This window comes from Gekko japonicus, unplaced genomic scaffold (assembly GCF_001447785.1).
Source record: "Gekko japonicus isolate JY-2015 unplaced genomic scaffold, Gekko_japonicus_V1.1 scaffold33, whole genome shotgun sequence".
NCBI lineage: Eukaryota > Metazoa > Chordata > Lepidosauria > Squamata > Gekkonidae > Gekko > Gekko japonicus.
In genome coordinates this window covers 1,533,001-1,548,225 of record NW_015174272.1, presented here as the reverse complement: position 1 = coordinate 1,548,225, position 15,225 = coordinate 1,533,001, and the positions used below count along the sequence as shown (strand labels likewise).

At 47.0% G+C, this 15,225-nt stretch overlaps 1 protein-coding gene across 1 annotated transcript; it reads left to right on the top strand.

Moving 5' to 3' along the window:
* The first annotated feature begins 7,454 nt into the window (after nt 1–7,454).
* Nucleotides 7,455–13,693, top strand: FKBP11 (FK506 binding protein 11). Its single transcript, XM_015423680.1, has 6 exons — nt 7,455–7,671; nt 8,204–8,269; nt 9,595–9,682; nt 10,605–10,638; nt 12,170–12,240; nt 13,463–13,693. The coding sequence occupies exons 1-6, from the start codon at nt 7,528–7,530 to the stop codon at nt 13,678–13,680; spliced, it is 621 nt and encodes a 206-aa protein (XP_015279166.1). The 5' UTR covers nt 7,455–7,527; the 3' UTR covers nt 13,681–13,693.
* The last annotated feature ends 1,532 nt before the right edge of the window (nt 13,694–15,225 follow it).

Genomic DNA, 15,225 nt, shown 5'->3' with positions numbered 1-15,225 from the left:
AAAGGGAGGCATGCCTCCCTGATGGGTCTTCTCTTCCCCAGCCAGTCTTCCCCTCCCTAAGTAGACTTGAGGTGGGGGGGGGAGCAGAGAAAGAAAGCACTACTATAAATCAACTACCAAACCCCCCCCCCCCCCCCCGCAGGCTGGCTTAGAGAAGGCATTTGCCTCTTTAAATAAGCCAAGCCAGCTGGTGTGGGGAGCTTGGAGAATGCATTTAAAGTTAAAGTTGCTTTCTTTCCCCCTCCTCCCTCCCCCATCTATTTGCTTACTTTGTTTCTCCCTCTCTTTTTCTCTCTCTCTTTCCACCTCTTTCATTCTTTCCACCTCTCTCTCTCTTTGACAAATAAATATCATTACCAAGCAAATAAATACCATTGGACAAATAAATATCATTATCAGTATCTGTTTTTACCCCTTTTGTTTTTATTTTGGGCAGTCTCATTTAATGTTAATAAAAAGGCAAATCTGCATATTTTTCAATAAAAATGTGTGTGTGATATTTGTTCATGTCTTGCGGCTCTCAAACTTCTGACGTTTATTCTATGTGGCTCTTATGTTAAGCAAGTTTGGCCATCCCTGGCATAGCCCAATCTCATCAGAGCTCAAAAGTTAAGCAGGGTTGCTTATTGGATGGGGGACCACCAAGGAATGCTCTGCAGATGAAGGCAATCGCAAATCACCATAGCTTCTCACTTGCCTTCGAAGCCCCTTCCTGGGGTCACCAACGTCAGTTGGTTCCAACTTGACAGCACATATGTACATATGTGTATTTTAGTTCTGATTGTAATTGTTTTATTGATGTGTTTTTGCTGGTTTTAAATACATGGTTTTAATTGTGTATGTTTTGTTAGCTGCCTTGGTGGTCCTTATGAGGGCATAAAAACGGGGTATAAAGTTTGTAAAATTAAATAAATATATCCTGCCTGTCAGCCCAAGAGGTTGTCGAGGCAGCTAGTGTGAGAGGGTCAGACTAGGAACTGGGACCACAGAGGCTTGCTGAGTAACCTTGAGCCAGTCATGCACTCTCAGCCTAACCTATGTCACTGGAAGATGAAATGGAGGAGAGGATAATGATGGAAGCCATTTTGGGTCCCCCTTGGGTAAAAAGGCAGTATAAATGAAGTAAATAAATCTTCAGTAAAACAAATGAAACATTAATTAAAGCATAAGAATAGTGATAATATTAGCTAGCCAGCCATAGGTCTTTTGGGTGGGAAGATTTTAACCCATTTCCTGACCAAACTCAGCAAGTGGACAGATTGCCACTGAAAAGGAAACCAGCACAAAAGAGGTGCTCATCACCTTCCTTCTGATAGACTGGTGGTTGGCTCTGCAAAGCTTCCACATCAGGTGAGGCAGATTCATTTTGCAGAAAAAACAAGCGCATCCAGGAAAAATTTCTGGCACTTGTTGAATTAAAGGAGCCCTGCCAGGTTTAAGAACAACGGAATCCTTTCAGCCTTCCCCATGTGTGAAAAAGACTGTTTTTTATTTATACCCCACTTTTGTCTCCAAAGGAGACCCAAAATGGCTTACAACATTCTCCCCTTCTCCATTTTATTCTCACAACAACCCTGTGAGGTAGGTTAGGCTACAAGTGTGTGACTGGCTCAAGGTCACCCAGCAAGTTTCCATGGCAGAGTGAGCATTCGAACCTGAGTCTCCCAGATCCTAGGCCCACGCTCTAACCATTGCTAACAAATTAATGGCAATTTACAGTAGCTAGCAAAAACTAGTCTCAAATGGGTCCTTTAATACAAAAGTCCTCATATTAGCCATACCAAGTTAACATCTACAAGAAAACTGACTGCTGTTTTCTCCTCTAATCTGTGAGGGCAGGGCAACTAAACATAACTTCAGAGCCAGAAGAATTGTAGAAGCTTGGTTACCCAGATGCCTAGCACCTTAATCCTTTTCAGGCATTACATTTAACCACAAGGGTGAGAAGAAAGTCTAATGAAGGGCCAATATTAAAAACCTAGTTAAAACTTATAACCACGCCTATAGAGACAGCATGCTGCATGCAGTCTTCCTGATACACATGGTTGCCACTTGTGATTTTGTCTGAAAGCTTCAGAATCCTGATTTCCCAGCACTGTGGTATTTGTGTACCAAGGTTGAAATGACAAATGGCAATCACTCATATTGGAAGGATCATGTGTTGTGCATTCTCCCTGTAAAGGTAAAGATTCCCTTGCTCAAAAGCCAGTCGAGTCCGACTCTAGGGTTGCGGTGCGCATCTCCGTTTCAAAGCCGAAGAGCCAGTGCTGTCCGAAGACGTTTCCGTGGTCATGTGGCCGGCATGACTAAACACCGAGACGCACGGAACGCTGTTACCTTCCCACCGAAGTGGTACCTATTTATCTACTTGCAATTTCTTGCTTTCAAACTGCTAGGTTGGCAGCCAAATGTAGCACCTGATACTAACCAACACGCAATATGTACAGAGCTGGTGACAAAGAATTCAAATATTTTCCCAGTTGTGAATGACATACTGCAGTAGTTGTTTTCTTTACTTGAGTCAATTCAGAACCCAGACATGCCCAAGTTCTTGGGTTTTAGAAATCGTCCCCCCACAGATCTTCTGTTTTGTTTCTACCCTTCAAAGCCCTCCAGGATCAAATCCTTTGGCTCTTGCTCTAGAAATGACCTTTTCCTTTTTGGTGACTTTCTTGGGACATAGACAAGGTGACAGTCACCAACATGTTTACTTTCTATATCAGTTTTCATAATACAAATACAATCTGTGTCTGCAAGCAAGTCCCTGGGTAGAACTGCCCAGTCTTTCTAATTCTGTATGGTTGGTTACCAGGGCTGGATTAAGGCCAACTGATGCCCTAAGCACAGCCCAACAACGGTGCCCCTGGGCCCTGACATTGCTTAACCAACAAGACATTAAGACTCAGTAAGTGCTGAAGGTGAAATAAGAGATTAAAAATTCAGTTTTCACAACTACATCAAATATAAACTTTTTTTAAAAAAATTATTTATTTAACAAGAAATAACAGTAAGCAATCTAAGCAAATTATTTACTTACAATTAGACAACAGGAAAAATGCAAAATTTCAACACGTTTTAACTGCATTTCTAAATAAAATTGTTACAAGCAAAAAAGTACAAATACAAAAAATATATTGAAAACTATTTGAATCAACCTCCCAAAGATTATAAGGCAAAATATGATCTGATATTATCTCTACAGAAATCATATGATCTCAGGAGCATGCTTTTCAATTTTTAAAATCCTTTCTACAGAAATCAATGTTGGTGGACAATTTAAAAAAATTCTAATGGAGAAATATCAATGTTTGTATGAAACATCTTTTATTCCATTGCTTTCTAGCCTTGATTACCTTGAATATATATAGCATTTCCATATACATGGATAAAAAGATGCAAAATAATGCTTATTGTTGCCTACTTATAACTTTATTTATACTTTTAAAAGTTCTCTCCTGCTTTTTAAAATTGTAAAGTCTTTGATCAAGTCCTCAAAACTAATCTGGTGTAACAAATCTGCTTCTGTACTTAGCAGAGACAAGGCATCCACTCTTTCTTGTCGCGTAGTTGCCCCCTCCTGCCCCCTCCTGGGTGCTAGTGGTCCCACCACCTGTAATTTCTCATGAAGAGCCATAACAGAAGGAATGACTGAGAAAATTTAATATCCAAGGTGCCCCCCTTCCCTTGGTGCCCTAAGCACCTGCCTGTTTTGCTTAACGGTCAATCCAGGACTGTTGGTTGTCTTTACTTTTTAGCTGAATGCACGTTGCCATTTACAGGCTTTCTGCAGACAACTGTGGATATGAAATGAACTGTAACACAACTGAGATATCTGTACGCTCAGAGCGATGTGTGTATTGTTTTTCACATTAGTTGCAGTGGCAGCAGTTGGTGAGTCTGTAGTTTTGTAGCTGTGGCACAGGTATGCTGGATCTCCATTTCTGCTTATTGCCTGATGCCCAGGAAGCAGGTTGGCTATATCTGGTCTATTGATGGTTATTTGACCTTTCCTTCAGGGAGCTCAAGGTGGGATAAATGGTTCCCCCCCCCCCCTGTTATCTTTACAACAGCCCTGTGAGATACACTAGGTAGAGAGGTGGTAGCTGGCCCAAAGTCACCCAGTCGTAGCATGGTGGGCCTTTGTTTATTCATATAGATATATATGCACCACTTTCCTCCATAACAGGGATCCAAAGCAGCTTATGGTACCATTCTCCTCTCTTCCACTTTATTCTCCTAACAACCCTGTGACTGTGAGAATGTGACTGATGACCACCCAGTGAACTTCCATGAAGAGTGAGGATTTTAACCTGGGTGTCTCAGATCACAGTGTGACACTCTAACCAGCACACCAGGCAGGCTTTTGAAAAGGATTTCCCCCTCCCAGTTTGCCATTCTTTAGTAATATTAATATTAATGGTACTTTAGTAACATTAGTAGTTATGTAAACAGAAACTGGCTGGTGTAAGCTTGTCTTGCCGGGAAAGCTACACCTGCTGTCATCTTTGTCACTCTTAACTAGTACGTTTTTTTAAATTCACAATTTATTAATTCCTGTAGTGAACAATACAGAATATTGTTCTTATTTTCCACAATCTACTATATTATTCCCCCCCCAAATTATTTAGAAATAGAAAGTGTTCTCAAACTAATCCACTAACTCCTATTATACCCAGGGGTCATTTCGTAGAAAAAGAGCTAGGGGAACTCATTAGCATATGCCACACCCCCTGACATCAGGGGCCCGGCGGTGGACCTGCAAGGCCAGCAGGAGTGCGAGGAAGCCCCGCCAAGGCCCTCCCTGGCCCCAGGCAGGCAGGGGTGGGGAGAGGCGGGGAGGAAGCAACTTACCCTCCCTCTTCTCCTGCCTCCTCCTGGCTGAATGAGGGCTAGAAGCGGGGCGGCCAGAAGCAGGGGGCGGGGCTTCGTCATGTGCCCCGCCCCCCTGCACCTCACCCGGGGGAACTGCGTTCCCCCGCGTTCCCCCCCGAAATGACCTCTGATTATACCTAATTGCTAACCAAGAATTACCTCCTATTCTGAATCCTATTATCTTATACCACCATTCAGGCCTCGATTCCTGCCGGAGCGCACCGGAGCACCGCTCCGCCAGTCAGGAGCCCAGGGGGAGGGCACATAAGCCCCACCCCCTGCTCCCACCAGCCATCAGTTGGGACACGGTGGGTGGGGCAAAACATTTCCCCGCCTCCCTGAACCCTGGGGTGGTAGCCTTGGACTCATAGGGGCAAAGTCCACCTCTCATGCGAGAGGTCATTCTGGCTTCCCCAGCTCTCCTTCGGGGCTCCTTGAAAAGTTATGGCCACCGCCGCTGTTCTCAGCAGCAGCTGCGACGCGGGGGGGAGGGGCGAAACGTTTCCTTGCCTCCCTGAGCCCCGGGGTGGTGGCCTTGGACTCGTAGGGGCAAATTCCACCTCTCGCGTGTGATGTCAGAGCAGTGTTGCCGCTCGGACATCACACACGAGAAGTCATTCTGGCTCCCCCAGCTCTCGGGAGGGACTCTTTAAAAAGTTATGGCAACTGCCGCTGTTCTCAGCGGCAGTTGCAACGCGGGGGGAGGGGAGGGGCGAAACGTTTCCTTGCCTCCCTGAGCCCCGGGGTGGTGGCCTTGGACTCGTAGGGGCAAATTCCACCTCGCCACTTGGACATCACACGCGAGAGGTCATTCTGCCCGCGTGGGGGGGGGGGCGGGTGAAACATTCTCTTGCCTCCCAAAGCCCCAGGGTGGTGGCCTTGGACTCGTAGGGGCTAATTCCACCTCACGTGTGATGTGCAGCGTTGCCACTCGGACATCACACGCGAGAGGTCATTCTGGCTCCCCCAGCTCTCGGGAGGGGCTCTTTAAAAAGTTATGGCCACCATCGCTGTGCTCTGCGGCAGCTGCTACGCCCGCGTGGGGGGGGGGCGGGTGAAACATTCTCTTGCCTCCCAAAGCCCCAGGGTGGTGGCCTTGGACTCGTAGGGGCAAATTCCACCTCTAGCGTGTGGAATTTCCACCATCACATGCAAGAGGTCATTCCACCATCACATGTGAGAGGTCATTCTGGCTCCCCCAGCTCTCAGGAGGGGCTCTTAAAAAAGTTATAGTCGCCGCTGCTGTTCTCGACGGCAGCTGCGATGCCCGCAGTGGGGGCGGGTGATGTCAGGGTGTGTGGCATATGCTAATAAGTTATGCTAATGAGCTCCTGCAGCTCTTTTTCTACAAAATGACCCCTGCCTCCATTAAATGTAATTCCATCCAGTTTCCTGAGCTCTTTTCCCATGTTCACATTAGTTACAATACATATATCTACATAATAACTTACATTGGACATTCTTCAGTTTACTATTACATGTTTCTGTGCATATTTGTGTGGCCAACATTTCAACCAGCCCTTTTAAGTGTGTTCCCTGACTAACACCTTCTTAGTAGGGCATGAGTTTGTGTGCCCACTTCGTCAGATGCCTGGAGCAGATCCTCCATTGGGGTGCTGCCCAGTGCTCTCTTCAGCCAGGTCTCCTCAGTCTGCTGTTACCTCCACTCCTCCCATTCTTCTCCAAGCTACTGTTCCTCAGACTCCACATCTTTTGTTCCTTTAAGCTTATTTTTTTACATGGAACTCACAAGGTACTAGGTTACCTCCAGAGGTGAAGCCAGTGATTACCAGAGACAGGGCTTTTCAGTCAAAGATCTGGAAGGCTAGCAGTAGTCTCTCTCTCTCTCAGCCTAACCTACCTCAAGGAGTTGTTGTGAGGGTAAAATGAGGGCAGCACCTGTTGGCACCCCATTGCTGAGGAAAGTGAGGTATACAAATCTAAATGGCAGTCAGACTGTGGTCTCGCCTTCCCACAGCCACAGCCACAGCCACAGCCACTTGCCTGGCACCTATCCCTGTCAAAAGAAAGCCATACCTAAAATCAATGCTTGGAGTGCCCCCCCCCCGCCCGCAGAGTAATTAACAACACAGCGAGAATACACAACCTGATAAAGAGTGGATAAAGGTTTATTTAGGCACTAATATATGAGAGAGGAAAGAGGAGAGAGAGGGATAGGTTCCTAACCACATCTCTAGCTGAGAGACTAAAGTAGACTGGTGGGGGATGTGGCACTTCGGAGAGGGAAATTGCCCTAAGAGTAGCAATCTGGAGAGGAACAAGGACTGATACTTAACAGAAGAGAAGGTGCTGTCCTCGCTGTCCTATCTAGTTGTCTTCTTGCTGCCCCCTGCAGGGTCTTCTTCTCTTCTCCAGGCATCGCCTTCTCCAACCCCCCCCCCCCCCATGTGTGACTGCTGCAAAGATCAGAGTTGATAATAAGCACGTGGATCCCAGCTCCGGAGTTTTGCAAAGGAAAAGCCCAGCTCTCCGACGTCCCTTCTCCGAGGGGCCCCTGCTCGCTCCGTCCTCTAGGGCGGGGAAGAGGGCAGAAGGAGGCGGCGTCAGGAAAGCACCCCGGCCTTAGGTACAAGCCCAGCAGCTGTTGCTCTCTCTGTGCCACCGGCCTGCTGCTTCTTCTCAGCTCCTCTCGCCATGCTTCCCCGCCACCGCAGCAGCCTCCTTTTTTGCCTCCTCCTCCTGCAGGGCTGGGGGGCTACGAGCCCGGACCAGGAGGAGGAGGAAGCAGAAGAAAGCAAAAGCGAAACTCCGCTCCGAACGCTGCAGCTGGAGACCTTGGTGAGTCGTGTGTGCGTGGCGTGGGCCGGCTGGATGAACCCCCTCTCGCTTGATGCCACTGCTGGGGGCGGGGTGTGTGTGTGACACGGGGGGCGCCCCTTCTGCAGCGACCGGAAGGCAGAGGGGGGAACCGTGCGCTCAGGTTGTGGTCCTCCCTTCCCACAGCCAGTTGCCTGCCGCCTTAGCCCTGTCAAAGGAAAGCCTTACCGCTAAAATCCACGGCCGGAGTCCCTGTCCCCACCCCCGGGCAACGTGTGACAGTTGCAAAGATCAGAGTTGATAAGCACGTGGATCCCAGCTCCAGAGTTCTGCAAGGGAAAAGCCCTTCCCTGGAAAAGCCCAGCTCTCCGACGTCCAGCTTGTTCCCCGAGGGGGCCTACACTTGTTTTGGGGGGGGGTGTGGTGTCAGGGATGCCCTCGATTCCCGTTCTGATCCGAGCTGTGGCAGAGTAGAGAGCCTCTTGGCATCCTGGTATTGCAGGAACAAACTGATGCAATCTCTTTCGCGCCCTCTTCGCTCTTGCTGCTGCAGGTGCCGCCCCCCGAGGGTTGCGCGGAGTACTCGGCGATGGGCGATACAATTCAAATCCATTACACGGTAGGTGAAGGGCGCGGGGCGGGGCGAGGGGCGGCACAGGCTTGCCTGTGAGGAAGGGAAAGCCGCAAGAACACGTCAGCAGTTGTGCCTGCTGCGGGGTTTCCCCCACGCTGGGCGGTGTGTGAGGGGACGGATGTCAGAGGAGGAAAGGAAAGAGGCTATGTACTAATTGGCTGTTTCCACATTGTCATTTTTGTCACTCGTTTGTCCCGATTGCATCAGGGTTTCCCCCCCCCCCCCATGTGTTTTGCTCTCTCTAGTCATCCCAGAGGGAGCAAAAACATATGTGGAAAAGTGGGGGTGGAGGGGGAGGACGAGGACGAGGAGACGGGACCCAAAGCAAAAGGGACAAAGGAGTGGCAGAAATGACAAAGAAAAATGTGCATCTACATAAAACAAGCTGGGGGAGGATTACTTTTTGCTTAGGGCAGCAAAATATGTTCCACAGCTTTTAGTAGTGACTGGCTTGTGTTAGGCACTGACAGTGCAATCCTGAGAATGCTTTCCTGGGAGTGAATCCCACTGAACAGAGCTTAGTAGGACAGTGAATAAACCCGTTTCAAATGTTTCTATTAGATGTTTCTGAAGCGGCTTCTCAGTTCTGGAGCTTTCCCCAGAGGTTTGTTAAAGCCTGTCTGAGCATCTTCTACAGTGAATTAGATGTTTTATTTCAAGCAAGCTTTATTGGCCTGGAGAAAGAAGGGGCTTAGATTGACATAAGAATCTGTTAGTGCTGTCACTTATTTGAGGAATTGCATGGATGTTAGTAGATTAATCTGTTCATTAAAATGGGTACAACCGCACAGGGAAACTGTTTTGTAGGATAAATATCTTCTTTGTTTTTAGATCATATATGTGGCTACTATAGGATTGCAAAGAAGTCTGCAGAAAAATGTCCTGTTCCTCTAAATCGAGGCTTAATGTGTGGAAACGGGGTGGGTGGGTGAAGCTTTTCATGTCATGGAGGGAAATAACATCCCCCGGTAAAATAAATCCCATTAAACCTTTATTAGAGGGACAGGACAGTTGGCAACTCTGAGTTACTGTCTTGAAAGAAGAGGTCTTCTATTTGAGACAGAAGAGGGAACACCTCTTCTAAGGTGAGGTCTGTCACCTACTACTTTTAGAGGTATTCCATTTTTAAAAGGATGAACAATTATATATACAGTTGAAGGCTTTGATACACCATTTAAAACCACAAGCTTTCATGTTCCCTCTTGAATTGTTTTTTTTAATTGAGATATAAAAGTGGTGGCTGCTGAGAGCTGTGATGGCACTTGCTCAAGTCGAATAGGACAGGTGTATAGAGTGTTGTTCTTTTGCAGGGTTCTCTTGAAGATGGCCACATCATCGACAGCTCGCTTGCCCGTGATCCGCTGCAAGTAGAGCTGGGCAAAAGACAAGTCATCCCTGGTATGTTATGCCTTTGGCATTTGTATTTTGATACTAGGTACATCAGGCAAAGTCTTTCTGAGTTGGTTTGGGCTGCACCATATTGCAGGCAGAGTCTCACAGGACTGAATGTTCCTACATATATATATTTCTTCCACATAGAAAACCTGACGTCAAGGGAGAAAGGTTTGAACTTAGCCTCTCTTTGACACGGCCTGCGGTCACACGTGCCAGTTGAAGTGGAGGGGGCTATTTCCTCCATCAGAATTTGACATGCAGTTGTGAGATCACACCTCCCTTTGTAGCTGAGGGTTCAGCCCCTCACTGTGCAATCAGACACAACTGTGGGTGAGTTGGGTTTTTTTGGCCGTTTGTTTCCCATGCACATAAACGAGGAATCACACCTCCACACTGAGGGCCTCCTATGGAGTATGTGATGATGTGCATACTGAGAAGGGGGGGAATAGCCCCAAGCCAGGATGGCATGATCAGACCATCCCAATGGCATGAGAGCGTGCTTGCACAATCAGACAGGGGAAAGCCTGTCTGTGGCCGATCAGAACCCGTTAAAGCTGGACTTTCCTTGGTGTCTTTTAACTCCGCTTCTGTGGCGGAGCAGCATGGGTTGCTGACGACCATGGGACGCTTCCCAGATGTTGCTGTCTGATTGCCCCTTTAGATCCGTCAGGCACTCACACCTATGTCAGATCTAAAGGCACGTGTGATCACAGCCATGGTGTTTTTCTATGTGCATTATCTTTTTGTGTGTGGAGGAACATTGTCCTCTGAGCCCCTACCTGCAGTGTGTGTACTACCCAAATACAGGTTTATCACCTCAATGAAAACTAGGCCACCGTGGCCCTGTGCAAAGGAGCTGAGAGGGCACAAAGCCACAGAAAAACATCTCCATAACTTGCCTCCTGTGTGTTTCTTTCTTGTTTAGGCTTGGAACAGAGTCTGCTGGACATGTGTGTTGGGTAAGTAGCCTCTGGTATGCTTGGCTTGGAACTCGGTTCATCATGCCTGAATCCAGCATTCTACCATGGCAACACTTTGGCTTGAGCCCATTATAAAGATGGCTGTGTAACTCTCTGAGTGTATAAACATTAAAATTTTAAAACTGGTTTAATAGTAATTTCCTTTATTCAGGGGCCTGTAGTTTTTTAAGGCTGAGTTCTCTCACAAGAGACTCTTGGACACCTTCATCAAACTACGGTTCCTAGGATTCTTAGGGGTGAGCAATGACTGATAAGTTTCAAACTGAAGGGACTTTTGCTGCTTGCTTTGGATGGTGCAAGTCTTTCTCTTGGTGACTCTTGAGGTCTGGGGTTGCTTCTTGATCCAGTGCTGTTGCCAGAGAAGTGGAAAAAAGCCCCCCCCCCCCCCCCCCCAGTCACATCAGCCATGGAAATTGCCTCCCCTTCCAGAGCCTGCTTATCCAGCTAGGCTTAATTACTGCAATGCATACTACGTGGGGCTGCCCTTAAACACAGCTCAGAAACTGTAATTGGTCCAAAGTGCAGCACCTCATCATTTGACTGTAGTTAGCTGGCTTGAACATATCACTCTTCTTCATAAGTGGTTGTTCCCATCAAGGTACTGATTCTTACCTTCAAAGCCCTTCATGGCCTAGCACCCATGTATGCAAATGACCATCTCTTTATATGTGAATTCATGTGACAACTTTGTTCCTCTGAGCAATTCTTGCAAACTGTACCATCCCTCTGGGCTGTGAGATATTCCTCAGGCCATTTGCAGACTTTTCCTATAGTAGCCCCCCCATGCCCTAGAACAGCATTCCCAGAGAGGTCAGGATCAGCAAATATTTCTCACTGGTTTCCTTCAGGAAGCCATATTGGGTAGTACTATTTAGGACAGTCTTTGGATAGTGGCATTAGGAGAACAGGTTGGAAAGTTGAGTCTCTTTTTATTGTATAATGTTTTTATGTATTTACATGTGTTTTGGTTTGTTTGAAGGTATGAGATTATCTTGTTCATACGCTGGCTTGGATGTGTGTTTATGCAAGCTGCCATGAGACTCCCAATGAGGAGAAAAGGCAGGATATAAATACTTAAGTAGAATTGCCTATGGTCAGGGCCAGTGGAGGAATTATCTGCATATATTTTACTCTCTTTTGGAGGATTCTTTAGCATATCCAGAATCCTTTCTCCAAGACTTCATGCAGATCCCTAGTACAAGGTATGATTTCTCCTATTTCTATTGTAAAAGACTTCAACTTCTTAGCTTGGGAATGTTCACTGTCATCAAGTTTAGTAGCCTTCCATCTAGTCACACAAGCCCCTGCATAAAAATAGAGAACTCTAATACCAGAAGCAGGCCTGATGTGTCTAGCTTTTCTATCACTGCCCCCATTCTACCAAAAAAAATTCCACCGAAAGACTCTGTGCACAGCTACTCGTGTCTGAGGGGATTCCTACTGAAGTTGACAGGCTGGGTGCAAATGTCTAGTCTGCACGTGCTGATGACCCCTTTCCTCTTTGTGGCAGGGAGAAACGGAAAGTTATTATCCCCCCTCACTTGGCATATGGCAAACGAGGCTCCCCACCTGCTATCCCAGGTAGTATCCTATCAATAGTATCTACTCAGTGGCCATTCAGCACAATTCACTGGTATTTCATTGGCAAGATGTCTTGGTATAGGATCTCAGGGTATGTCTTTATAAATAGGCTTATCTGCTTTTATTATCTGAGATGTTCAGATGGGGGGGGGGACTGGAGGGGGGGAAGGGGAGGCAGATGAAATAGGATGGGGATTTTGAAGCAGCAAGTCCACTGTGATGCTGTAAGATAGCCAGATGTAAACGATTGCTGCCCGGCTGCATGACTCTCCTGTGTAGACAAGTGGCGGGGAAAGTAATGTAGTGCTGCTGGCCCAGTGCATTCTACTACCACTTTTTGCTAAAAGACAATTCCATTTCATTGCTCTCTTCCCATTACTAAATGAGTCAAGCAGCAGAAATGGGGGCAACAGCTAAACAGCTAAAAAGAGATAAGCTGGTTCTACAGTCTGCGGCTCAACTTGCTTTCCAGTGAGATTTAACAAAGGCGAAGATGCAGAAATTCAGGAACTGTGGGGCTAGATGGGATAAATGTAGGAAACCCGGTCAGCTGTGATGGGAACTAGGCTTGGGGGAGAAGCAGTAGTTAAGGTGTTAGTGTTGCTGAGCACACAGGATTGCTGACAAACAGCTCCAAATGACACTTCTTGCCAGCTGGGGTAGGAATGGACATGCCCTGGCTAGTGTCTGGAGTGGGGAAGAGTGAGATATCATCCAGTCTCCTAAGTGAAAGCGACCCTGCATTCATCACACCACAATTACCATTGCTTCCTGTACCCACCAGCAGTCCCCTTGGGCTGTGTGTACAAATGCATATGTGGTCGCAATCTAGTTCTTAGCTTAGTGGGTGAGGGGAGCATATGCGCTTGCCTTCTGGGAATCAGCTGGGAGGGTTGGGCATCACTGCAATTGGACAATCGCCTGTGTCTCTCTGTGTGTCAACCGTGGTAGCCCTCAGCCACAATGACCATTGCTCCGTTGCTTGGTAGCCCATACAGCCAATCAAGTCCTGCACCAGTGCTGAGTAAGGGAGCATTTTCCTCCCACAGCGGCAGTAGGTGTTCTGTGTCCCTTGCCAGGTAGGCACTCTGCTGTAGCTGTTGCAGGGCTTCTCCAGACTAATTAGACTGGTGTGCCAGGGGGCCTGTACCTACAGTCTGGCCTGGCCTAGAGTGGTGCTACATTGCCAGCCCTGCTTCATGGTGCCTCTTCCTCTCCCCAGCTGATGCAGTCCTGCAGTTTGAGGTGGAACTGGTAGGGCTCTCCAGAGCGAGTTACGGGCAGAAGTTGCTGAATGATGTGCTGCCCCTGCTATGCATTGGGCTTGTCCCAGCACTTCTGGGGCTTATCGGCTACTACCTCTATCAGAAGGCCCGGATGCCCCCCATCTCCAAGAAGAAACTGAAGGAGGAGAAGAGGAACAAGGCCAAGATGAAATAAAGCTTCCCTTCCCTTTTCCAGCATTGCTTTATGGCTGCTTCTGTTGCTGGTGAGAGTTGCTCACACTTTCACACGACAGTGGTTAGAGTTGGGAGGGTTGGACATCTTCTAGCAAGGCACCAGGGAGATGCAAATGGATATGACTTCATCTGCTGGGATCCAGTAGTTAGAACAGCCTTTAAGTGGGGAAGGGTGTCTAGGAGACAGTATTATGTTAAATCCATAAGAAGATGAGTCCTGCTGGATCAGACTAATCCATTCAAGCCAGCACCCAGTTGCACTGGAAAGCTCTCAAACAGGGCATGAAGTCAGTTTCCAGAGGGAAACAGCCTCTGAACCTTATTAGATGTCATGGCTAATAGATACTGGTAGTGCTCGTCTCCATGAACATTTATGTTCTTTTCTGAATCTGTTGTCAATCAGCTCCATTGGATGCTCCTGAGATCTAGTATTATGGGACAGGGACAAAAAGTTCTATCTGTTTTCTCCATATAATGCATAATTTTATGAACCTTGCCCTGTCTCTTCAACATCTTTGTTCTGAACTCAAAAGCCCCTTGATCATTTTGACCCCTTGATAGTTTTGGTTATTATTTTCTGTACTTTTTCCAGCTCTGTGAAATCCTTTTTGAGATGGAGTGACCAGATCTGTACTTCATATGTGGCTGTGCCATCAATGTTCACAAGGTCATTAAGATACTGGTCATTTTTTTAAAAAAAAGCCTGCTTCTGCACACTGAGTCGGCATTTCCATGGGACTGTCCACCACAAATTGAACTTCCTTTTTCCGCTCAATCATCACCAGTTCAGATCCTAGCAGTGTATATATGCACATCACTTAACAGTTACTTATAGTGCACCTCATGTGCTCTCTGTTCATAGTGGCGGATGGGATGGCAGGGGTCCCCCAGAAAGATCAAATGATTATTAAAACGTTTCAAGTCTGGAGTGCAAGTTATGCCCTGACTGAAAGTGTTCCCATGTCCCTGTGTTAGCATAATCCCCATACTACAGTTTTGTGATTACTGTTTTAACAATTATTCGATCTTCCCAGGTAACCCTTGGAACTGTAATTCTGTCCAGGGATCATGAAAAAACTTCTCAGTGCCCTTACAGACTACAGCTTTCAGTATGTGTACAGGGAGCTATGGTGGTTAAACTGGCATTAAAATTGATAAAAGCTTAATTGACAGTCAAGTGTCACTGCTATGCATAGTAGCTCATAGGGTCATGGTGGCTAACTGGACTGCCAGCAACATTGTTTTGTGCCCAGTACGACAGGGTCATGCTGCCATCTTGGTACTGACTCATATATATTCTCTTCTGAGCTCTTAGAGGAAAAGTGAAATAAAAATGGAGGGAATAGGAATAGGTCAGAGCCTGAGTACATTTCCAGACCCCATTATGCTGCTGCAGCCACTTCACAAAAGAGTACAAACAAATATTAACGCATATAGAGGCTGTTGCAGGATGGATTTAGGCCCACCGTAAACTGTAAAATTCTCCCATGAATTTCCTCATATGCCCTTTGCTCAGTGGGCTTGC

Bases quoted from the DNA above. Each gene is read 5' to 3' on its own strand.
- FKBP11 (XM_015423680.1), top strand. From the start codon at position 7,528: ATGCTTCCCCGCCACCGCAGCAGCCTCCTTTTTTGCCTCCTCCTCCTG. The intron at 10,639-12,169 runs GTAAGTAGCCTC...TCTTTGTGGCAG, and splicing joins CTGCTGGACATGTGTGTTGG to GGAGAAACGGAAAGTTATTA. The intron at 12,241-13,462 runs GTAGTATCCTAT...TCCTCTCCCCAG, and splicing joins CTCCCCACCTGCTATCCCAG to CTGATGCAGTCCTGCAGTTT.